The 25,177-nt window shown below is 42.4% G+C and overlaps 1 protein-coding gene across 1 annotated transcript; it reads left to right on the top strand.

The window, feature by feature from the left end:
- Nucleotides 1-3,300: 3,300 nt before the first annotated feature.
- Nucleotides 3,301-25,177, top strand: SYDE2 (synapse defective 1, Rho GTPase, homolog 2 (C. elegans); the record flags this gene model as incomplete). Its single annotated transcript, XM_009074433.1, is given in 7 exon segments — nucleotides 3,301-4,002; nucleotides 12,562-12,847; nucleotides 12,849-13,641; nucleotides 16,322-16,448; nucleotides 21,761-21,942; nucleotides 22,470-22,701; nucleotides 24,675-25,177. Coding segments are annotated over 7 exon segments (2,825 nt in total), but the record flags the coding sequence as incomplete, so codon positions are not given.

Raw genomic sequence — 25,177 nt, 5'->3', positions numbered from 1 at the left:
CTCCAGCTCGGGTGTGGAATCGGTCCCACCGCCCCGGCCGTGCCTGCTCCGCTGGGCAGCGCCAGCTCCGAGCCGAGCGGTGCTGGAGCTCAGCGCTGAGCGCGCGTTCCTGCTCCTTCGCTGCTGCAGCCGCTTGTCACTGTTGGCTGCTGTTTGCTTCTGGGACTGGTTTGTTTGTTCGCTTTTCAGAGTTGCCCTCGAAAGCTTACATAGACCAATTCTCAGCTTTGCCGTCGTTCCATTCAAATACAGTAGTTACATTTTATACTTTTGCCAGGAAACTTAGTGGAAGAGAACGTGTTTAGGTATCAGCCAGAAGAACTGTGGGTTGTTTGGTCCATATATGGAGCGGCTGGAAAAAGCTGTTCCTTGCTTCCTTACGATCTGCAAAGCAGGGCATGGTATGCTGGTGGAGTATTCTCTGTGCCCGAGCAGAGCGTCAGTTTTGAACTCAGTTGAGCTGAAGCACTGGAGCTTTGGTTTCTCACCATACACGTATTCTTACCATAATGTCTTAATTTAAAATACTGATTTACTTAATTTTTTGTAGATAGACTGGAAGGTGAAAGGAACACCTGACTTTGTTTTTCATCTTAAACACCATATTGAAGCCTTTTGAGAAGGAACCATTGTCATGTTCTGTACTTGTGTGGAGGCCTGGTCTTAACTATATTAAATGTAATATTAAAGATATAAATTAAAATACTAGTAGTTAGTAGTAGGCAGCATTCTTCTAAGCGAAATGTTCCTCTAAGGTAAAAAGCATGTGCCTGACCAGTGTGACTCTCAAAGCTTTGCATTTATTTAAAATCAGCTTGTTCCTATAACAGCTAGCGACATTGAAGACTTGCTGTGTGACACTGAACCACTGGTTGTGCAGATACTTGCATGTGAAGCAGTTTGTTACTAAAATAAACACAGGCATAAGGGCTTTCAGGATCAGGGCCAAGTTCGAATAGAGGGGAAGCAGTGCTTGCAAATACTGCTAGCAATTGCAGAAACTGCAGTTGGGAGATGTACCAGTAAGTGTATCACTTGGAAGAGTTTCAGTGTGCATTTACAGTCATTGACCTCTGGCAGCACGTTGGCTGGTTCGGAGACGGGGTGGTTTGGAGCAGTGTGGTGGGTGGCATGTCTCTGCAAGCAGCAGTGTTGCTGCAGGAGGCTGGAGGTTCGTGGTTATTGATGTTGCTGCAGTAAGCTTTTGCAGATGGCTTGTTACCGAGATGCCTGGATGGATGTTGAAAACAAAGCTGAGTTTCCTATCACTGGGACCAAAGAGCAGCCCGAGGCTGACGCCAGATGTGTCACTGGGCGTATCTTTAGGCACACTGTACTTCTTAGGAGCTTGCTGTTTTGGGAATCGTAGGCTGTCTTAACTAGTGAGTAAGTGTAGAACCATGTCTCTACAGCAGAGCAGGAAGTGGCAGATATTTTTGTTTCTGGAAATGCAGCTCTCAGATGCTCCATCTATTTATGTCACTGAAGCAGGGACTGCTTCTCGGGCCGAAGCAAGGACTGTGGGATAGTTGTCACCAGCAGGAGGATGCCTGTCCAAGAAGTCCCTGATCCAAACAGACTTCTCGGAAATGTAGGCATAGCCCTGTGCCCACTGCAGATTAGTTTCCTATCCTTGTGCTTAGTTCTTACTTGAAATAGTGGTGGAAGTATGTAAAGGGGAACTTTTAGAATGGTATGCTTAAATTTCCGGGCTGTGGGTGGGTGAAGGAATATAATTGCTGCCAAATCACCAAAACTTTTAACAGAGATCTGTGTTCAGGTTTTCCTCAGATTCTCTTAACTGATCTCTTATGCACCAGTGTAGCAAAACACTTCGGCCGAGGTGTGCACAGGCTTCAAAATGAGCACAGTTAATTTTGTTAATTTTTTGAAACAAGTCAGTTCTTCAAATCAGAAACAATGATTATACTGCAGTTTAGCGAAACAAGTACACCTTACTGTTTTGAAAGATCACCAAATGATGAATATTTCATCAAATATAATGGTGGTGTTTCAGACCTTATCAGGGATCTCTTTTGCCTTTAAAGTACAAACCTAAAAACAGGGTCGAAGGAAAGATGTTCAAATGAGTCTTTTTCCTGTCTCCCTCTCTACAGCAAACTTGGCTGGATACACTTGGGGGCTCCTTGAGTCCTCCAGAGAGGTGTCCATATTTCAACATCCATTATTGGTGTGCAAATAATTCTTTGCTGAGAATTATGTTCAAGCAATAACAATTAGCTGCTCCCATCTGGAATTTCCAGTTGTAGAGAGCTTTGCATGAAAACAAGTTGTCTGTTTTTTGAGAACCCAGTTATCCCCATTCAGCCGTAGTGGCTGAGCAAACCCTGTCTGTGTTTTGTCCCCTTGTGCTGAAGAGCTTAAGGGTTCAGTGACCTTAGTTCTCTGTTTTTAATGTGGATGTACTTGCAGCTTTCCTTCCAGTCCTAGTGAAGTGCTCCCGGCTCCCTGGCCGGGATGTGCTGCTGCGGTGCCCTGCAGCACTGCTGCCGCGTGGGGCTCGGGTGTGCACTGACAGGGGCACAAGGGCACTCCAGTGGCTCTTTCCATGCACAATTAAATGTTTGGCTGGTGCTTTAAAGAAACCGTGTAAAGTTTTGGGAGCAGTCCGTGGAATTTGTTGAGTTGTTGCATGAGATTTTTGCTGTGTAGAAAGTTTTCTACAGTTCTTATTTCGTCTTCCTTCCTTTTGCAATGGTGTGTTTTGTTTTATTCTCCCCAAATCAGGGGATGCTTCTGTCTTAATTGTAGGATAAAGCTGGTAAGGACAGTCTTTCTGGAGGTTTTTGTGCAAGAGATATTTTCACCTTTATTTATATAGAAATCTGGAAGTGAATCTGTGTGGGGTTTTTGTAGCCATTTAAGCAGTACATTACACCAGAAGTAGGGACTGTTTCTTCATTGACATAACTAAGCTGGAGAAATACTCTGCAGTACCTTTTCAAACAGATTGTACCTGAACTTGGCAGAAAAAACCAGCCATTTCTGCGTAACTACGCCTGACCTTTCAGCAGAGTTATCTCACTGCCATTTATCTAAATTACATGGTGTTAAAAATACAGCCAAACAAGCCTGACTCTTTATTAATTATGTACACATTCTGATTTGACAGGCTGAAATCTAATTTTTTTGATCGTATCAACTTATCTTTTGTCCTTTTGGATGAGGTCTAATTCACATGTTATACAGCAGCATATAGATGTGTTCATCTGTCAAAATCAAAACAATGTTCTAAACATTTGTCTTTCCCTCTCTTTTTGCCTTTCTTTCTGGGAGCAGATTTAATAGAAAATGTTTACATAGCTTCGAGAAGCAGGAAGGAGCCCAAGTGCCCCCAGGCCAGCGAGGTCCCCGAGCACAGGCCGCAGGTGAACAGCATTACTGTTTCTAAGAAACGCAGCTGGCTGCAGCAGAGCACACACAGACGACCTTCTCCTCTGGAAGAAGAAAATGCCTGTAAGGAAATGCACGGGGCTGTTATCCAGGTACCCAAATCTCCCATCCTGCTGCCTGAACCTGCAGTGCCATGGGCTCCCTCCACATCCCCTGCGCGAGGCTGTGCCCTGCCGAGCACCACGAGCCCCACTGCGCTGAGGAGCACTGCTCTGGACTTGGGGGAGGATAACGACACGGACGATGAAGGAGAAATATGGTACAACCCTATCCCTGAAGATGATGAGCCTGACTTGCCAGGGGTCCGCCCTGCTGCTGTGAAGAGCCTTGTTGCCGTGGGCTCCCCGTCAGTTCGGTACAAGCCCCACCCTGGAGGTGACTCTGGGATGGCCTTAAGTCCCCATGAGGGTCCCACACGCTCCGTGGAGGGCACCGGGAACGGTCAGATGGTGCAGCGCAGTGAAGCGAGTCAGGCTGATGGTGTGCATCCCGGGGAGCATATGCAGGAGCACCGACCAAGGTTTGCCTGCAAGGCTCCAGGTGTGCAGGCAGCAGATGACAATCCTGCCTTTAAGTGCCCTTCAGCAGGTAAGAGCGTTCAGATGTCCTCTGCTGTCGTTTGGACAAATAATAAACCTTGTGTCTTTCTTTTCTGTTTCTCCAGTTATGTTATCAAGCAAATGCACATCAGGTTCACTGAAAATGAGTCAGGTTGTGAGACTGATACATGCTCTACACTGCTAAATGTATGGCTGCATAGTTGTTTCTCAGTCAGTTTGTTCATGGCATGTCCAGGTATGGTTGGCCTCTGTACTCTTTGGCCCCCACCTTGCAGAAGACAAAGGTTTTACAAAGCGAGCTTGATGAAGCCTGGTAATGTGTGGACACACTGGGTTTCCTATGTCAGGTAGTGTCTAGTCCTGGCCTTGAATTTCAGCCTCAAAGCTACTTCATGTCTGCAGAAGTTTCTTTAACTTGGTGTCTGGAACTTTTTAATAAAGACTTTCTGGAAGACCATATAAATGCTATTCATCACGTCACTGTCTGTAATTACTGTCTTGTTGACTGTCTCAGGCTAATCTAATAGACTGGAGAAGAGTGGTTTTCACTTTCAGAAGCCAGCCTCTTTGTTCCTTGTTATCTTTGGCTCAGTGTTTGATAGTCTCATTTCCATAATTCCATTAGTGAGTGAATTCAGAATCTTATTAAAGATTTTCCCCAGTCTATTAAACAAAACCAAACAAATATAAAACCACACCAAACAAAAGCAGAAAAAAAACCCCTAACCCTTTCCAAAAAGGTATTATTTTAAATTACTTACATGCCTTGTATTATCTTGACCTTAACTGTAGTATCCTGTCGAAAGTTAGAAACAGCGTAAAGTTGAGGAGACATGGAATTCCAGGTTCCCCTCTTCGGAGAAAGTTCACACTTTCTTTGCGCTGACATTTGAGAGCCCGTGTTTCTGCCCGGCTCATCGGAGAGTCCTGAAACATTGGCATGGGAGCCCAGGTGTGCATCGCCCTCTGGAGGAGCCTTCCATCCATCCAGCCTTGCCGACCTGTCAGCCTCTGGCCCTGTGTCCCTGTGTGCCTGCATTCCCGGAGCGGACATTACTTCTGGGAACAGGGTTTGTTTTCAAAGGCACCAGAGCAACCACTGTAAACAGCAGAAGAAAAAGCACTTGGTCTTCTGGGGGCTCACATTTTGTTCTTTTTGTGGAAGTGCTGCAGACACAAGCATATTTGTAGTTGTGAAGTGTGTCAGAGTTCTTGGACATTTTGTTAGAAATAGCTTACTTTATAGATGTGTTAAATACTTAAACCAATTTTATTTGCTTGCAAAACAGATGAAGTGTCATGTTCTTTGGTAGATTTCTGTAGTTGCTGGGACTCTAGACGGTTTGTAGAGGTCAGTAAGAATGGTTATTTAGGGAAGCCATGTGTGTCCTGCAGAGTGTTTGACTCCCTTTTAGGATCTCTCAATACATAGGCGACTCTTTTTTAAAAAAATAAATCCCTTTCTGTAAGAAGAAAAATGCCAAAGTTTTTGTTATACTGAAGAAGCCTTTATTTCTGAAAGCAAAATTGCCCATTTCAAGTGTCTCATGAAACCAGGAGAGAAGTTCTGAATTTCTCCTGATTTGTTTGCTGTGCATTGAGTTAATTAAGGTACTTCAAATGCAGCTCTCCTTTTGCACGTATTGGATGGTGATCACATTGAATAGATTAATTGATGATGAAGTGGATCCCTGCTGCTCAGTAATTGGCTTTGTTATGGAGAAGTGGCTTAGTTCTTCTTTTTAATCCAGTTAAGGTATCTACAGTTATTTTCAGTCAAATTTAAAATGACAGCTCATCCATACAAAATTACTGCATGAATGGCAACATGGCCAATTTAACTTTATTTGTGTTAGGACCTTGTTTGAATTACAAAACTGGTATGAAATAGATGTCTGTATTCATAGAGAGCTGGGTACATTGAGCAGTAACTCCTGACAAATAAACAATTACTGTTTTGGGGAAAAGTCTGCTTGCCTTTCTAATTGAAATGATTTTATTTATGTCAATATTGTTCAGCATCAGAGCCTAAATATTAGATTTTGCGAAGCATAGACAAAAAAAATGTGCAGTGCAAAACCCAAGGAAATATATTTGTTCGTTTTGTCATTTGCTGTTTTCTTCCTCTTTGGAAAATGGAATCAATTTTACCTTTAAAACTTTTAACGTTGCTGCCTTATTTGGATTTCCAAGTTTGTACAGAGAAAGTGGTCATGGAGTTTTTTTCTTTTGGTTATTTTTTGAGGCTTTTTGTTAGGCAGAATATAAATTATAAAATTCGGTTGTTGGCAGTCTTTCCAAACAGAGCAGCAAATAGGTATTTCCTGTAAATGTTACAGATAAAATGGGTCATAGTTGTAGAGGTGCTAATTTGTCCCATAGTTTTAATTTACATTGCTAGTTCCTGGTGTTACTCTGGCTACTTTCTACAGTAAATGCCATTTATGCTAATAGGATTTGTCAGGTAATACCTTAGTGCATTAGTCTAGCCTAGTTGGCTTTTAAAAAGAACCTGATCAGAAATAAGGCGCCCTTATAGCAGAATTTGGGAAAATAATCCATGTATTTTGTTTATAACAAGTACCCAAAAGGCAAGAGTAAGAGGGGAACTTGGTTCCAAGTTGGTAATGTAGAAACATAGTGCCCTCTCATGCTCTCCAGTTTGTGGGAGAAGAAGTTAAGTGGAAAGGACCCTGAAGGCTGTTTTAATTATGTCTCTTTGCACAGGCAAACTGGTTATGATTGAAAAATAGGAATATTTTTTGTTAAAAATGCAATATGAGAATTTTCATATGTAGGGGTTTTTTTGCACTGTAAAATGTGAAAGTAAATTTTCTTTACAACTTTTTAGGATTGAACTGTGACTGCATGTTTTTATAGATTTGTGTATCACCTGCAAGTTGTTGAAGAAAACCCCTCTTTGTAATGTTTGCTCCTGTGATAGATTTACATCATGGAGCTCTGAATAGTGCCTTCTGAAGAATTCGTAATATTTTTGCTTTTGGGGAGGATTACTGTTGGGATAAGTGTCCAGCTAATCAGTGAAATCATCTCATGAGTATCTTTATCTCAGAGACATCCTGGTAGGACTTTTGCATTGTAGGTTCCCAGGATCTGGGCTGTGCTTTTGCTACTGAAAATGTACTTGTGTTAGCTGTCTGGATGGAAAGTCCTGGTACGAATTGTCGTAAACAATTCCATTTCAGTGCTATGGCAGGTGAAGATTGATACCATATTCCCACTTAACCCTGGTATGTGCCAACTGGAGCTTGGCTGAAATCGTATTAAAACTACAGTCTCTTTCTCCACTTAGGCTGTGACCACTATCCTAGTTTCCAAATACATCTTTTGGGGCCCATGCAGACACATATTTTGCATGATTACATGTTGCAAACAAGCTTCCAGTGATATACACAGGGTATACTGGGCAGCAAGTACTATCTGTCAATTTCCCTCTGTTGCAAATACTATTTTCATAATTTTTTTCTGCCCAGATGGAAGATGCTTTGTGGTTTAACTGGTTTCCAGGTGCAAGGAGCTTTGGTTTCACAAGGCAGAAAAGCATTCGTGTGAAATATTTGCATGATGTTTGAGATATCAGAATGGTTAGGTGTGTGGCAGAAAGGTTCCTCTGCTCCCTCTTTCTCCTTCAGGGCCCAGCCAGTTTTTCAGTGGACTTTTGGGGAGGTTGTGCATATGCTTTTGAGAAGGTCAGGGGCTTATTAATGCATTTATCTTTGATCCATAGGGTGACAATGCCATAAAGAGACCTGCTGGTGAAAGGAGCAAAAGAATGTAGCAGCTGTGGTAGGGGAGCAGTTAAATTAAAATAGTTGCTGCCTTTATCAGTTTCTGATTTGTCCTGAGTAACTGTTTGTATCCTCTGACAGGGGAAATAGGGGCAGAGCTGCTTTTCATGCCACGAAAGACAGTGAGGAGAGGAAATCTTTGTGAGAGCGGCCTGAACAGACAGTGCTTGGCATCAGCCACGTGCTGCTGCTAGTGCCTTGGTGTGGCTCCAGCGCCCGAATAGAGCCAACTGTGGTTTGTGTGCATCACAGGATCATTAAAGTTTAAACATACCTGCAACAAACTCATGCTTGTTTGTAGATACTGAACTTAGTAAGCGTGGTCAGAGATCTAAAGTGGTGTTACATGTGCTTGTTCCTCTGTGTGATGAGGTGCCTCAGTGAAACATGCTCTGAGGATTGCAGCTGTGATGAAGAGCAGGCAGTGGTCAGCCCCTTCACCTCTTGGTGTGCATGAGCCTTGGGGGGTTATGCTGTAGTCACTTCCCATTTTAATTAATGTGCTATTTAAAGCATTTGATTTTATATCTTTTGCTCCATAGAAGTGACCCCTGGGTTGATGGGTTCATCACAAGCTAGTTAAGGTCCGTGTGAATAGTATACAAAGAAAACCAACTGTCTTTACAGAGTTCTTAAAGATCTTTTTTTACCTCTTTAATAACTTCTCCATTCCTTGACTCTGAAGCATTATATGAGATAGAACTCAGAGACTATGGTGGTAAAGGTCCCTTTTTTTTTTACAGTTTAAAAGAGGAGATTGTTCCATTCAGTTAGATAAGTCATTAAGATGTTACATAGATAATTCCTGTCTATCTCAGTTTTTGAAAGTTCTGTTTAGTTTTTTTTTTCTTATTTTCTTTTTGCCCAGTTGCTGATGTAGGTAGAGGTGATGTGTTCCTTATGTCCAAATGGAAGTTGCTGAAATTTGATATAGCATGAATTCTTATCTCAATGCCATTTACTGTTCTGCTTTGAAATTTGTATCAGAACAGGTCTAGAACTATGCCTGCACTGGAGGAAGTTAACAGCCTTTGTCATCAGTAGAGCTTATGCCAAAGGCTGTTGCTTTTTCATTTTTAATTCATTTTCCCACATAGTCCTTAGATTGATTTTAGAAAAAAGAATACTCGTAGTAAAAAAGCAGGAAAAATATAGGCAGAAGGGAGACTTTGGTTCTGAAAGTGATAACCATTCAGTGTAAACTGAATGTTGGGTTTTTTTTCAAAATGAAATGGATTAGATCTTCAGTGCTATAATGGCATTATTCTAGAGGGATGCTTTCAGTGTTAGGTGTAGTGTACTTATTAAGTATGTCTGGAGAATGGTAGGAAAAATTAAATTACCTATCAGGTTTATTTTGGTGGGAATTCAGCATTTCCATTAGTTACGAGAGTACCCATTTGGTACTTCAATAGCTTGCTGTAATAAGCAATTGATAGCTTTCTGACTTAGTCATTCACCTGAACTTGTTGTCCCAAAAATAAATTACAGGCTTTCTGAGGAACTTTAAAATAACTCAGAAACTCCACCTTAAGTGATAAAGAACGTGACATGTATAATAGGGTAATCAAATGTGCCTGTAAAACAGTATGTGTTGCTGGCAGTGGGTGTGACAGTGATATATGTGCCCAAGTACATGTAAACAGCATTAAGCAGGGTCAGACAAACATTTTTAGTGTGCTGAATCACAGCATATTTCTGGCAGAGGCTGTATTGTAAGTGCTTAAGATAGTCTGATTCCTCTCTTCCTGTGGGGCAGTAGGGGTACAGTCTGTCAGTGCCAGCCTGCTCCACTGAGGGGGCAGTAGCAATTTTTCCTGTGGACACCTGGATGGATGGGGTGTTGGGGCTGGGTTTGTGAAGCACTCTGGGCTCTCAAACGTTTGTTGGGTTTTTTCCCCCCGTTACTCATACTGCTAAAACGTCCAGAAGGCATAAGGTAAATGCAGTAAAGACAATATCTCACAGAACAGCCCAGGTTGGAGAGGACATCAGGTGATCATCTTGCCCACCCTTCAGTAGAAAGAGAGTCTAGATGAGACTACCTAACACCCTGTTTGGTTGCATCATGAAAACCTGCAGTGGTGGGGACTCTACCACGTCCTTGGCAAGGTTGCTGCAGTGATTGAGTGTTCTCTTATAGATAGGTGCATATGTAAAACTGACCATCTCATGCTGCTTTGGTACAGTAGGTGCTTGTGTTTCATCTCATTCTACCACCTTTCTGTAATGATATTTTTAATGTCTGACTGCTGAGATGGGATGTGTGGTGGCAGAGTGAGTGGGGACAGGGACAGCATGGAGCCTGTTTGCAGCACAGTCCTGTAACTTGGTCAAGGAAAGAGGTGCAGCTCAGTTCAGCTGTCACCCTTGTGAGAAAGCTGTGTCGGGTGTCTAGGCCGGGAACTGAAGTGTTACTGGACTGTGCTGCAGCTCCTTCTGCAGCTTGTTCAGAGTTGTCATGTACACTCTTTTAAAATTGCATGCATACCTCAGCACATTGCTGGCTTTAGTGGAACAACATGTGGCTCAGTGCTGATGGGAATACCATCCTGCATAATACTCGACTGTTAAGTTTCTTCCAGCCACATATTTCACTTTAACTGTTTAGTGCTGAACGCAGCAGAAGTTGAACACATAAAAGTCATAGTGTTAGATTGACTCTTTGGTTTTAATGAGCTGGAGGGGGAAGTTTAATTTGCTGGCCTGCTTTTCCAAAGCTGTGCCAGAAACTTTTGACAGAAAGGGAAGATTAATGTTAGAAGCTGCAGTGTGGCACGGATTGCTATAGAGCACTCCAGGCCAGCCCACCAGTGGGACCATGCGGTGATTTGCAGTACAAGGGAAGGCTTTGTCTGCTTTTATCAAACACCACATTTCTGACTAGCTGCTTGCCAGGACAGCACAGCAGGCGTGCTAGAAATAGCCCTTCCCCTGCAAGGGAACTACTTCCATGAGATGCAGGGCTAAATGAATTTTCCTCTGTTGCTCTGGAAAACAGATCCTATGCATTATTCTTCATAACTGAAGCTTTCTTTTATAAAGATACTCTTTCAAGCAACTATCTGTAAAAGTTATTTAAGCTAAAGTTCTGTTGGGACTAGAACTAGTCTTTCTAGGGTTTGGTTTGGGCTGGGGGAACATGGCAGATGACTTTGACTTTGATGAAAGACCAGATTGCCTGACTTAACTGTTTCAGCTAAGTGAAGTATAAAAAGTAAGTTATGGCCCAATGGTGAAAACTGGTTTGGATGAACTTGTAAGAATCATTTGCTGTATGGACTTGAAGCAATTTGAATTAAAGCAGTAAGTCTTTGACAAATACGAAAGAGAAACCTCTTTGAAGTATAGTTTGCTGAGTATGTCGTGAGAACAACACTCTTTTTCTGTGCTGTAGATAGTCTCCCTTTCCCTGGCTAGCGGGAGGGATGACGGATGGATAAAGGTGTCTGAGGCTCTGTGAGCTGTCTGTGCTAATTGCATCCCATGGGTTAGTGTCCTTCAGGGCTCCAGAGCTCCCTGACCTGCACAGACAAGGCTACATGAGTCCTGTTGGGAGCTGCTAAGGTTTGAAAAGTGATATGTGAATGAGATGGCTGTTGCTAGCAGAGCCACTCTTGGTTTCTTGAGAGAGAGAAAAGTGACTCTAAGTGAAAGTACTCATGTAATTTTGTTAATATCTATAATTTTGTCTTCAGTTTCCCTCTTATATGCTTCCTTAACTCAAGTAAATTGGTTGCCTTTCCTACAGTCATTACTGCCTCATGCTGGCAAAAGTGAGAATGGCTTGAGCTATAACTTCGTATTTGCACTTCCTTGAGTATTGAAACGTGAGGTGAACCACAGGTTCCTGTCTGTGTGCAATACTGGCTTATGTCTGATTGTGTGCCTTAATTAGCTAGTATTTACTGCTAAATTGAGGGAGTCTTTTTCATTTGCCTTCTTTAGCATCAGTACTTGCTGTTATAACTTTTTTTTGGGTACCTTGAAAAGCTGGGTGATTTTCCTTGAGGACTTCACTTGGAAACCATCTAACTTTAAGCCCTGTTGTGGGATGGTGGTGCCAGGGAAGATGGAAGGTTGTTGGCATGCAATGAAATGAGGCAGTGTAGGATGCAGCTTTTGGAAGGAATGAATCCTGGTTGTATTCTTTCTCCTCCATCCTGCAGCAGAATGGAGGAGCTGAGAGAAATGGAAGAAAAGCTGTGAGACACTGCCTGCATCTACACAGGAGAGATTTAGGGCTCTTTGAGGTAATAGAGGGACAGACACAAGAGCCGTATTCTTTACTACAGTCGAGTGCTTTTCCTCTAGACCTAAGAGGAGTGGCTATATAGTTAACTGCTTTGCAGACAAAGGTGCCTTTGCCGTATTCCTGTATTTTCTCATTTAAGCCTGTTTTCGTTGCACCTATGCCCCAGAAATGCAGCCATGTGTGCTTTCTGGGGGAGGCAGCACAAATGGATGGAGCTGAATGCAGCGGGTGAGATCGCTCATTTGTTTATATGTAATTTCTGACCCTTTCATCTCCATAAAGCAGAACAAATCTGGCTTTTGACAATGAATTGCCAAATTTGGCTGAACGAGTCAGCAGAGCACAGCTTTGAGTGCTCGTGTACATCTGACTGAATGAGTGATGGTTGTCTCAATGAATTGTTCTTATCAAGTTATGACAAATCAACATGTTTTCCCCTAGATCAAGATTTATTTTTTCAGTGCTGAGAACTGCAGTTACTGAGAAGTTTGAAAATTATTATTCCTTCTCTTTTCTTTAAAAGGGTCTGGAGCTGCTCTTGCGCACAAGGCTGATATACCCTCCACAGAGGTTTCTCCTCCAAGTCCCAATCCTCTGAAAAAAAGTGGATCAATCAACTGGCCTTTCCCTGATAGAATTAAGTCACCCAGGACTGTGAGGAAGCTTTCCATGAAAATGAAAAAACTGCCAGAGCTGAGCAGAAAGCTGAGTGTCAAGGGAACTTCAAGCCATACTTCAGATAATGCTCCTTCCCTGCTGAAAGGTAGCTGCCGGGATACAAGCCATACAGTGTCTTTGCCATCTTCTGGAAACTTCAGCAGTGATAAGTCGTTACCATCTCGACAGCAGCGTGTCATCCCAACACACCTACAAAAAGAAAAGCTCAAGGAGCTCCAAATCCTTCAACAAAGGTGGTTACCTCAGTGATGGTGACTCTCCTGAACTTATAACAAAATCAGGTAAACACAGGCATGAAAGCAAATGTGGGAAAGGAAAGGAGAGCCTTCCAAGTAACAGCAGTAAAACTGAAATAGATATCGATGCCTTCAGACACTACAACTTTTCTGATCAACCCAAGTGCTCTCAGTACATCTCTGGACTCATGAGCATTCACTTTTATGGTGCTGAAGACTTAAAACCACCACGAATAGACTCAAAAGATGTCTTTTGTGCAATACAGGTTGACTCAGTAAACAAAGCAAGAACTGCCCTGCTTACATGTAGGACAGCATTTCTAGATATGGACCACACATTCAACATAGAAATTGAAAATGCTCAGCACTTAAAGCTGGTGGTGTTCAGCTGGGAACCCACCCCAAGGAAAAATCGAGTATGTTGTCATGGAACTGTGGCTCTTCCCACTCTCTTTCGAGTCACCAAATCGCATCAGCTGGCTGTCAAACTGGAACCGAGGGGGCTTATTTATGTCAAGCTGTCTCTCATGGAGCAGTGGGAGAACTCTCTCGATGGCCTTGGTGCAGATCGGGAGCCTGTGATGTTTGGGGTAGATGCCCGAAAAGTAGTGGAGAAGGAAAATGCAGGCTTGATGGTGCCACTTCTGCTGCAGAAATGCATTCTGGAGATTGAAAAGAGAGGCTGTCAGGTACAGTCCATGTTTCAGTTTCTTTTGTCAATATTTTTGTGTCAAGATAGCTGTTGTTGCAGTGTGAGCGGTGAGTGGAAATTAAAAACGTCTTTACATGTCAATCTTTTTCCTTTGCTGCTTCTGTGTGCTGTGCACTGGCCATTGTAATGTGGGAAAAATAACAGGACTGTGTGCAATCAGTGCTTCCAGCTTGGCCTTTGTAGAGAAAAAGTGCCCTGGGTCACAGGAGCTGCTCCCAGCAGTGCTTTAGGAGTAGGGATAGTGAAGTGAACCTGCAGTCTCCAGTGTGTAGAGATGAGATGAGAACTTGTATGTGCTCAATTCCTGAGGCACAGATTGCTCTGCTGAGACATGTGTCTAAATGTAAAAACAATGTGGTATGCTGTTCCTTCCTACCCAAAACCAAGACACCATGTGCAGCGGCACAAAGTGATGAGGAACAGGTCTATTGTCAAAACTTGACTCACACGTGTGCAGTCTGAAGCCAATGTGCCAAAGACCTGTCTCTGCCATCACTTTGTACACAGCATTAAGATGAGGAGGAGACCCCAAAGGGCTGAATTAGTTGTTTCTCCACAGCACTGCTCCTTGTCTGTCTTCAGGCTGTTCTCACAAATAGGACTGCTGTAAAGCAGCATTGCCCAGTGTCTTCTCTTCATCCCAGTATAGTTTTCTTGGTTGATGTAATCTAACAGACCAAAGTACATATGAGAAACGAGGTATGGAAACAAAACACCAGTTATGGATGATAGACAAGAAGTCTGTTAGGGAAGACTGTGCAGAGTCCTAAGCTCAGATGTTTCCCTTGGCAATTGATGTGAAACTGGTGGGAGAACTCTTGCATGCCGTTCCACAGCATGTATGAGCCCTTATTATCTGTTACACCTGTTCTCATTCAGGTGAAATTGAGAAGTAATCACACCTACCACTGTTACTATTTTAAATTGCTGACAGGTTGGATATACTTCCAGGTGTGATGAGATTAACTCTGCTGTTTATAACTTGGGCCACAAACTATAGAGAGAAATGGTACTTGGTTGTGGTTCTTTTGCTGAAATTCACTGCTGATAATAACTGTATAATTCTTCCTGTGAATGCTTCTCCTAACATTTTGCAAATCAGTGGAAAAGAGATGTTTTATTCTTTCCAATGTGTGTGACCCATGGTTTCAGCATTTTATTTTGGGCTTATTAGCACCTAGTCATGCAAATGATATTGGGTAATCAAGGCAGGAGTGGTAATGAAGCGATTGGGATCTGAGTTTTCTGAATGTACCTGGTGCTTTTGAGCATGAAATCTATTTTTATATTTGCACAGGGAGAACCAAAAATGCAAAATATACTGTTAACTTCTTCTTTTAACCACGTGCTTGTCTGACATTTTTGACTTTCCTGTTGACTGCAGACTACTGTCATGGTGCATTATCTCCACCTGAATTTCAGGTGTGGCATTAGAAAACTTGAAAGTTAAGAGAAAATGTCTTAGGCATATTCTAGATGATACTCAGTTTTGAGAAAGAGGGAGTACAATTTCCATTGGGTAACTTTCCATTTGTTTAAACAGAAATTAATGTATGACCAGACAACTCTTGCTTGCAGACTTACATTGTCATGGTCATAAGCCAGTAAAGGCTAAGTCAGGTGGGGTTTTTTGTCTTGACTCCATGGTAGTTTTGGACTAACCATTTACTGCTCAGTACAGTTGCCTATAAAGTTGACTAAAATAAAATGATTATTTTAAGACTTAGTTTCTAAAGATTGTTGAAGTGCATTGTATAAATGCTGTTGCTGAAAATGAAAAATAATGATAAAATGTAAAATTCAAATGCAGGAAAACACATGATTTAACTAGTAATTCAGTTCAAAAGTGGAATAGGTTTCATTCCTATCACCTTAAGCATGTTAAATAACCTCTACTTTGCAGAAAACTTTAAATCTAATTTGAAACACAGAAATCAGCATCTTGTCATGTTTAAAAGAACATACTATAGGTGTAATAGTGGAGTATTCATTATTTTCTTGAAACTCTGGTTGCGGATATAAAATTAAACTTTAAATGCTTTTGCTATGTAACAATATTGTAGGAAAACATTTTTAGTTTATTTTGGGTTTGTGTTTTTTAATTGCTTTGTAGCATTTCATGTTTTTAGTAGCTAGCTGTATGACTGCTTTAGTTAGCTCATGATTAATAACTGTATTTTGATGTACTCTAATTTTGTCTACATAAAGCTCTAAATACCTCTTTCTGCTGAAGTTCCAATTCTGTCTTGTATAATTAAACAATTATCCTCGGAAAAATTATGGTGATCTGAATGAGCAGGGCAAGAAGCAACTACATTTCATCTGCATTTCTTTCTTCCCTGACTTTTTGTAAAAGCAAAACATTGAACAATTCCAAGTTAAACCTTGTGTTCTGTCAATAGAACACTGCTCAGCGTGTTCAGTGTTGTGAAAATACCAGCGTCATTCACTTATTGCTTGACAGCCCCAGCTGTCTCTTGTGGAATGTCCCATACTGTGTATGGGGACACTGATGATTGCACTGTTTGGGTTTTCCTAACATGCATTTCCAAATGGTTGTTTTTGTTGCACTCTCTGGATGAGGCAACACGTGATGTCAATCATGGGTCCCCTCTGCAGGCAGATGACTGACGTGGGGTCATTGTTTTTGCTTCCAGGTGGTAGGACTGTACCGGTTGTGTGGCTCAGCCGCCGTTAAGAAAGAGCTTCGAGAGGCATTTGAGAGGGACAGCAAGGCTGTTACCCTCTGTGAGAGCCAGTACCCAGATATTAATGTCATAACAGGTAACACATTTACTTGCCTTTCTTTAATACAGAATTGTGCCTTTTACCTAATGTGCCTTTTAAAACCTGAAGTCGTGCTCTGAACTCGTTTTCTGCTGTCGTTTAGACAAGTTTTTAACTGCTGCTTTGTACTGCTGAAAGCTGGGTGGGAGCGAGTGCAGGAACTGGGGAAGTATGAATGAAGTAGCAGAGACTTGTAGGGAGGAGAACAACGAAGGAGCTGCACTCAGTACCTGCTTCACCTGTTACAGAGCGAAGTGGGAATCTGAAAGGAGCTGGTTAAACCTCTGCCATTGATTTGTATTGACTGAGCATCTGGGAAAACTTGGTTGTGTTCAGGCACCTCTGCTGTGCTGGTGGCTCCAGACCTTGTGACCCAAGGCCCATCTTGGATCAACTGTTGTTCTCCCCTTTATGTTGGTGATTGCAGGAGTTATGGAAACACATCTCCCATGATCTTGTACAGGCTGGTTAGACCTGCAGGAAAGTGCCTTCATTTGATAACATTCTTTTTTAAACCTTATTAAGTAGCAATTTTCTTCTGCTTCCTGGATTGGCCCTTTACTTGCTGTGCCATGCAGCAAGCTCCCAGCATGGGTAAGAAGAGCTGGAAGTGCAGGAGCATGAGGCCCTGGGAAGCCTGTCTCCATGAGCTCCTTACGTGGGTCTCTTCACTGGAGTTGCACTGCAGAACTGAAGTTGTTGAGGGTTTTTTTTGTTTGCTTAAAAGTGGAACAGTTTTATAACTATTGATACTTGTTATGTAATCCAAAGTTGATCTAATTTCAAGCATCACTGAGTAAGCCAATTGCTCCGGGAAATTAGTCGGAAGCATTCATTGCCTGTATATCAAGGGATGGAAAATGTAACAACAGTAGTTGGGGTATAAATTTTCTGTGCCAAAGCCCTTTCTGTAACATCCAACATCCACCTGTATGGAAGAGTTATACCCTGTTCAGTGGTTTATTTCATTTCAGTGTATTTAGAATGAATTTTGTTCATTATATTTTATAATTGCACATTGTAGCATCAGAAGGTATTACTCGGTGACATTTACTGAGTTACATAAACATTTGGGTTCAGAATGTGCAGCTAGTTGGTTTGCCTTACTTGCCTTGGCTAATTTTGCTGTGGACTTCAGTGTTGTTCCCAAGTACCAGCATTCACAGCAGCAGAAACTTGTATTTATACAATATAGAGTCATTTCAGTTGAAAATGGCCTTTAAGGTCATCAAGTCCAACCTTTAACCCACCACTGTTTTACCCTCATGGTACACAACCTATACAGGCACCTATATGAGGTGTATGGTAAAGGTAAATAGTATAAAAGGTCTTTCAAATTGGACAATTTTCTTCTCTTTATAAATAAATTAATGACAAAAAGTGGTGAGAAATTCCAAGATCAGATTGTTCTGTGAAATTACCGAAGTCCTATTTTCTCAATTTTTGTAAATCAACTCAAAAGGGAGTTGCTTTCTGCCTAGCATCAGAAGCTGTCTCATACTGACTTGTGAGCGGATAAATGGAAAACTGCTATTTTGTTTCTGTAAACTTTGGGCTATTGGAAGACTTTGTTGGGTTTTTTAAAATTCTAGAATACTAAAAATGACATTGCACTCCCATGCTACAAGTCATCATGGAAATAAAACAGTATTTGTAGAAATGGCTCAGGAGTATCCCAGGGAAAGGGTATAGGAATTTAATACTCATCCATATACAAAAGAACCTGTAACATTTGCTAAGCATTTTGATTTTCCCAAGCACATTGTGCACTCAGTACCAACCAGAACTGGCTGAAACCAAAGCCTGAACTGCAGGAGAGCCCAACACTGATGCAAAGCCCTGAAAGGGCAGCAGCACAGCCTTGACTGATCTTTCCATCACACGTTTGTGCTTTAGTGGTCAAATAGGAAAGTTTAGAATATTCATTGCTGCAAGCCTCATTGTTGGGGGTGAACTTCTGGTGACCATGCAGGTCTTGCTTGTTGGTGGTACAACTGAAGTACATTTTGCATGCAGAGTTTGTATTGCAAGAGTGAAAAGACTACAAGTTTGGTGTCTGCCTTAGGAACAGACTACTGGCTATGCTTTTGTAAGCATTCTGTTGCAAGAGCTTACTTACATGCTGCTTTCCTTACAAGGGAAGAATAGTTTTAAGAAATTACATAAAAAATTTAATTCCTTCCCCCGGGAGCCCTGCAGTTGTGCTGTATGATTGTCTGTAGTGCCCACGTCAGTGTTGTGTTGAAAGGACTGACAACAGGAGTCCTGTGTGGGTTTTGGGGGAGCAGGGAGGGAAGGGGTGTTTGCACCCAACATTTCTGCAGACCAAAATGCAGCCCACTCTGATTGTTTTAAACTGTTTAGTCTGGATTGATAGTGGAACTAGGAATAAAAGAGCCCACCAAACTTACTGCGTATGCTGAGGAGTTGGGTTGAAGGGCAGTTTTTCCCCTGATTGTTTAATGCAGGGGCTGATGCACATGATTCATATTTCTATCAGCCAAAACATGTGTTGCATAAAATATGAATCTTCAGCATACATGTTGGCTGATTTGAAGAGAAGTGCTGCCTTATGTCCTTTTGAAATTTGAGTAGCTCTCTGTTCCAAAAAGATTAAAAAAAATTTTTTTTGACAGCTCTCCAAAGACTAAAGAATGAACATTTAATGATTAAATCTTGACTGAGAAATGCTCTTGGGATTGGCACAGGCTTACACACAATTAAGTGTGCTTGTGGCTCAGACTGAAGCATGCAGCTGGTTTTTGGAGCTGACCAGTAGTCATGTTGTTGCATCTTGTCTGTCACATCCACGTGAATTCATATCTCTGCATAAAGCTTGCAATACTCTTTAACAGTTCAGTGGGTCAGAAAAATGAGGAATTAATGAAGTGGATGGCAATTTCTGCTCTCTGTCTAAATTTGTTGTGTGTGGTGGTGTCAAGAGGAATGTGCTAGTGGGCTGGCAGCAGCGGGAAGCAGAGATTCATGGAAAAAAAATAACAGCAGTTTCTTACAGGGCTAATTTAGCTGAGTGAATAGCAAAAGGATTTAGAAAGGTCAAGGGGCATTCATGGCTCCCAAACCATCCTGTTATTCAGGGCTGAACAGGAGCAAGGCCTTTGGCAGGTGGTAGTCCTATGACTGTGGATGCTATTACAGGAATTCCTGCTAAATAATTATTAATAGATGGTTGTATTTCAACAGTATAAGCTGATTTGATTACAACATACCATTTCCTACTGTAAGCTGATCCTGATTTCAGCCTCCCCCTCCAAAAAATAAAAGCACAGCTGAATCAAAGTTCCTGATAAAAGTCAACAATTCTTGCTAGTGTGTTACTTAGGAAAAAAGAACAATATCCCAAACTGTGTTGTACAGCACCAGCATCTGCCACATTTGTCTCATAAATATTTTAACCAGCTAATCCACATATGGAACATGAGCTTTTAAATCCGGGGAAGGAATAATATTTGGTGGGGAGGGAGGAATTTGAGTAACTTGCTAAACAAATCTAGCCACTTAAGTGGAACGGTACCAGAAGTGGCATATTCTTTTTAAAACAAACCAAACACCCACCTAACCACCAGGGGAAATAGTCGTTTAGGAAAATATGTGGATGGTTGCTTGCATATATTCTGTTCCTGGTGGGGTGTTCCTATTTTAAGCACAGAGTGAGCTCCTGGGAGCTGTGTGGTGCTCTGCAGAGACAGAAGTTTTGCCTGACTGCCCCGTGCCTATGCCGCAGAGGGAGATGGTCTGGCAGCTCCAGGGAGGGATGCTGCTTCAGGTAGTGATGCTTCCACAACTCAGCTTCAGTACCTGCACTACTGCTGTGTGCAGTATTGTTTTAAAATTAAAATATATGTACAGGTAGAAGCCAACTATGGCTTGCTTTCTGTGTGCCAGTATGGCTACGAAGGGCAAAACGTTAACTTCCATTCCCTGTATGTTTTTTAGAAACAACCTCATCACGAAGCCCACTGCTGTGCAGTTCATTTTACAGCATGGTCATACAGACTGAGCTAATGAACACTGTTGCTTTGTTAAATAGCAGAGTGATGGTCGTTGCTGTGATGTGGGATTTTACAAGGCTAGGAGGACTGCATGTTAAAAAGTCTTCTACTTTTCCAACTCTGCCTGCTTGGAGAACTACAGTACCTGCTTTGTTAACTACAGTGCCTGCTTAAAAACAATCTTTCTTAATCCATCATTTCTTCTTAACAAAGTATTTGAATTCGGTTGTGATCTAGCTGAAATGTGTAGATATTTGTGGCATGGAATGCATGTATGTTGAGGCAAATAAAAGCTGCTGGGAAGCAGCCTTCTTTGCTGGTTTTCTTTGTTGGTCGTATTGGATACGTTGCTCCTGGGTAGTGTCCTGTTAGGTCCTTTTTGGAGGTTGCTGTTAGAAATCTTAATGTGTTGGGGGTTTTAATTATTATTCTTAAAAATCACTGAAACCCTTCTCAAAATGAGGTATCAGCCAGCCTCCAAAGCCAGTTTAACAAGAATGCAAATGCTAATTCCTTTTTGGTTGTTTGCAAGGAACAGGAGTTAGTGAGGTACTTGCCTGGTTGTTGCATCCCCTGGGAACAGCCTCTCCTGCTGTATATCCCCAGTTTCTGACATGGAGCAGTATGTCTGCAACAGAGAGGGCTCGGTGTCTGCGTGTTTTAGCCAGTGTCTCCTGTGGATGTGAATTGTATTTGTCATGGCAAAAGTGAGTAGTGTGCTGGGGAAACACCAATTCCCCATTCCCCCGAGGCAACGGGGAATTGGTGTTTCCCTCTCATGAGAACACCTGTTTGGTTTATGCTTTGGTAGGTGAGAAGACTCTGTGTGCTTTACTGTATGTGCCACTGGCACTGGAATGTTTGCTCATAATTTTATAGCTGAAAACAAATGGAACAGAAAAACTAACCGCCAGGCGTATATAAAAGTGGAGTGGTCATCAAGCTGAAGACTTTGGTGTTTGTAGGAGCTCCTTTCTTTGGATGGATGTTGGACTGCTAAGAGCCCTTACCCTGCCTCTCCCTCACCCTGATCATGAGGGAGGCCTGGAGAGATGCTCACCCTGTGCCCAGCATCCCCATCCTGCGCAGGCAGCAGCCCCTGTGCCCCAGCCCCTCTTTGCTGTGCCCTTTTGCTGTTGTCCTCACATGCCTCATTCCTGAGGGCAAGGTTTGTCACTGACACAGAGGATTTTCTCATGGGATGGTTGAAGCTGTTGTGCCTTAATGCTCCCAAAGAATGCTGGAAAGTAAATCTGCAGCTTGTTAAAGGCAACTGTTCTTGTGTCTTTTGTGAAGGTGTCCTGAAGGATTATCTGCGAGAGCTGCCCTCTCCCCTGATAACCAAGCAGCTCTACGAAGCAGTGTTGGATGCCATGGTGAAAAATCCCTTGAAAATGACAGCAAGTGGTTGTGAGAATGACCCAAGTGACTCTGAGCACACAGCAGCCCTTCTGGATTGCCTGCCAGATGTTGAGAAGGTGAGCAGTGTTAGCAGGTTTGAGTAAATGGCATGCTTCAGAAAATAAAGGAACATTTTCACACTGGATATAAAATGTCTCAAAATGTGTATGCCTGTTTAATGGGACTTAATGGTTCACTTGGATATAGGATGTGCCACATGAAATACTTCTGTGCTTGCATGAATTAGAGGCTCTGCATTGCTGGATGTATTCTAGTTTTCATTTTATATTGCCTCTGTAAAACTGAATGAAAAGCTGTGAACACTACTTTTAACATTGTTAGATCAATGGTGATTGCTGTGTGGTGTCCTGCTCCACTTCTGTGGGTCTCTCTGATCTGTATATCATTATTGCATGGGAAAATGCATTCATCTTTCCTAAGTATGTGCAATAAAGCCTTTATTTTCCGTGCTGTGCACTGTTACCTGCCAAATTCATCTCTGTAGAAAACCTCACTTAGCCCATTTTGGTGAGGCAGTGCCGTTAGTGTGTCAGCACTGTCTTTGTCTAGTATTTGTTTCCTGAGCAGTTTTTTGTTTCTTTAGGCTACCTTGAAGATGCTGCTGGATCACCTGAAACTGGTGGCTTCTTACCACGAAGTAAATAAGATGACCTGCCAGAATTTAGCTGTATGTTTTGGGCCTGTGTTACTGAGCCAGAGGCAGGAGACCACCAACCACAACAACAGAGTCTTCACAGACTCAGAAGAACTTGCTAGTGCCCTGGACTTCAAAAAGCACATAGAGGTTCTTCACTATTTACTCCAGTTGTGGCCAGGTACTGTTGCATGAATCTGATCAAGGGAAAAAGTCAAAGCATTGCTGTGTTTTCACTGTGTGACAGTATATGTTAATTCACAGGATGACTGAGCAGCATTGGGATTCTTAAAACTTGAGGTACAATGGCATCACCTATTAATCGAAAGAAATAATGAGAATTTTATAATCTACTCTTTGTATTTGGCCAGTTTGTTTAATGGGAAGTTCATTGTTTTAATTGCTTTCTTACCAGATGGCAGAGTTTGAGTGTAACGTAAGAAATGGTGAAGTGTACTTTATGTGAGTAAAGACACTGGAAAAAAACCCCAGTGACAGTAAGGTTTCCACACCTGAATGAGGGAGTTTGGGGATTGTGATGACCCACCCTGAAGGGTGCTGCTGACCACCAAAAATTCAAAGAAGCTTTCAGTCAGGTCAATGAGTTTGTTCAGGAGAGACAGGAAATGGAAGTGGAGAAAGAGAGAGACCAAGAGCACATACTGTGCAGGAGGTAATGATGAAACCCTGGGGAAGGCTTATGGCTTGGCAGCTGTGGGGCACAAAAGCAAGTGGATGTAGTTCTGCCCGTAGGAGTGTGCATTGCTGTAACAGGGCAGGAGTAGGGTAAGTGGTAGAGTTTTCCTTCACTTTGAAGAAAAAGCTGAATGCTCTCCCTTGGCTTGCAAGAACTGTACAGGACATTGTGCTAAGAGGAAGGTAGAACACAAATGCAGAGACGTGAGGGAGTAGGTGAACACCACACAGTGTAAACAGAACAGTTGGACTGAATAGAATGATCACAGTCTGGTCCCTTACGTTTAATCTTCTGTAGACTGAGACAGCTTGATAATCAACATGTTGTGCAATACTTCAATTTCCGTATATTTCCAACTGAAAACAAATAGCCTTTGTTTGGTTAAACTGTGTAACACTGGCAAGTTATTGTTAACCCATGGCCCTTTGTTTTAATGGAGCATAGTCTAAACAGAAGGGGTTTTGTTATAGTAAAAGGGGAAGAAAAAGCAGTGAGAGTTATTGCATGTTCCTGTGCAAGATGTAAAGTAAGACTGAAATCCCCTGGAGAGACCTGTAATGTGGACTCAGAAAGAGGACTGAGCACATCTCAGGACTGAGCCTTTGTGCTTGTGTGTGAGGAGTCAAACAAGGAAGGGGGCAGATTGTGAACTGCATGGGTTTGTCTGCACCACCTTTTCAGCAGTGAATGGCAATAAAAAGTGTCTGCTGGTTATTACAAGAGGCAATGGTCTATAAAACCAAAAGGGGTTTTGCAGCTCAGATAGGTAATAAGCACAGGTCAGTAAAAACAGTTGTGCTGTTTGCTGTAGGAAGCAGGTTACAGCGGAGGAGCCTGTTAGTAGCTTACACTGTCTAATTGTGAGCTCAGGTAACATTGCCATCAAACCTCTGTGAGTGTACGTCTGCCATGGGGTAGAGGCTGCCTAGAAAAATTGATGCAAATGAGCTTCTTTCATAGCAGAGAACATGAGGGCAAAAGAGAAGCACAAGAGTTCAGCTCTTGGTGTGTCACAGCTTCTTTAGGTGTTTCTCAGCAGTGATATTTTGGTTGTGTTCTAACCCCTTCTGATGTGCTGCTTCTGTGATTCCTTTAGCCTGGATGAAGTGTGTGAGCTGAGCTGTTTGCTTGTCTTTGACCCAGAGGTGGATGGTGATTAACTCGCATGGGGAATTCAGTTGGTGTTCTGGGAGTTTCTACTTTCAGATAGGCTTCTCTACTGCAGTTTGAACCTGGCATGAATCTTCAGAACTGACCTTTTACAGTAGTTTTTCTAATTATCTTGTATCAAACACTGGCAAAAACCCGTAACAGTGGAATGTGTTGGCTGTAAGCTTGCATGTATTCATGCATGCTATTAGCATTGTGACATCAAGGAAGGAAAGTGAGCATCTGTCGTGGGCTTCTCTTATTGCAGCATGGATTCTGTCCTGACTGGTTTAACTTCTCTCTTCTAGTTCATCACGTGCCTGCCAAAGAACCAGCCCATCTGAATGCATTTCCTGAGCACCCATCCTCCCTGAATTACCTGAGACCCAAGAGGCAGAGACCTCAGATGCTGAATCTCAGTGGTACCGAGATGTCTGGGGTACTCAGACCAAGGCCAGCAGGTCTAGACAGCCCATCGAGCAACCGCTACGCTGGGGACTGGAGCAGTTGTGGGGAGAACTACTTCTTAAACCCCAAAGACTGCCTGAGTGAAGCAGACTACGATGATGTCCCTTCAGAAGATACAGAGAGTGGGGATGACAGCAGCAAAGCTGAGGAGATGGAAGCCCCAGGAGGACACCCTCAGCCCATCCCCAGAGATCACACCTTTCAGAGCTATCTGACAGTGCAAGCAATAGACTCTGCGGTGGATCACAGAGCAAACCTCAAAGATCTGCAGGAAAGTATTGATACGCTGATAGGAAACCTGGAAAGGGAACTCAATAAAAACAAGCTGAACATGAGTTATTAA

The sequence above is a fragment of the Acanthisitta chloris genome, unplaced genomic scaffold, assembly GCF_000695815.1.
Source record: "Acanthisitta chloris isolate BGI_N310 unplaced genomic scaffold, ASM69581v1 scaffold36650, whole genome shotgun sequence".
Classification (NCBI taxonomy): domain Eukaryota; kingdom Metazoa; phylum Chordata; class Aves; order Passeriformes; family Acanthisittidae; genus Acanthisitta; species Acanthisitta chloris.
Note: the sequence above shows the minus strand (reverse complement) of the source record. Positions and strands in the feature narration are given on the sequence as shown.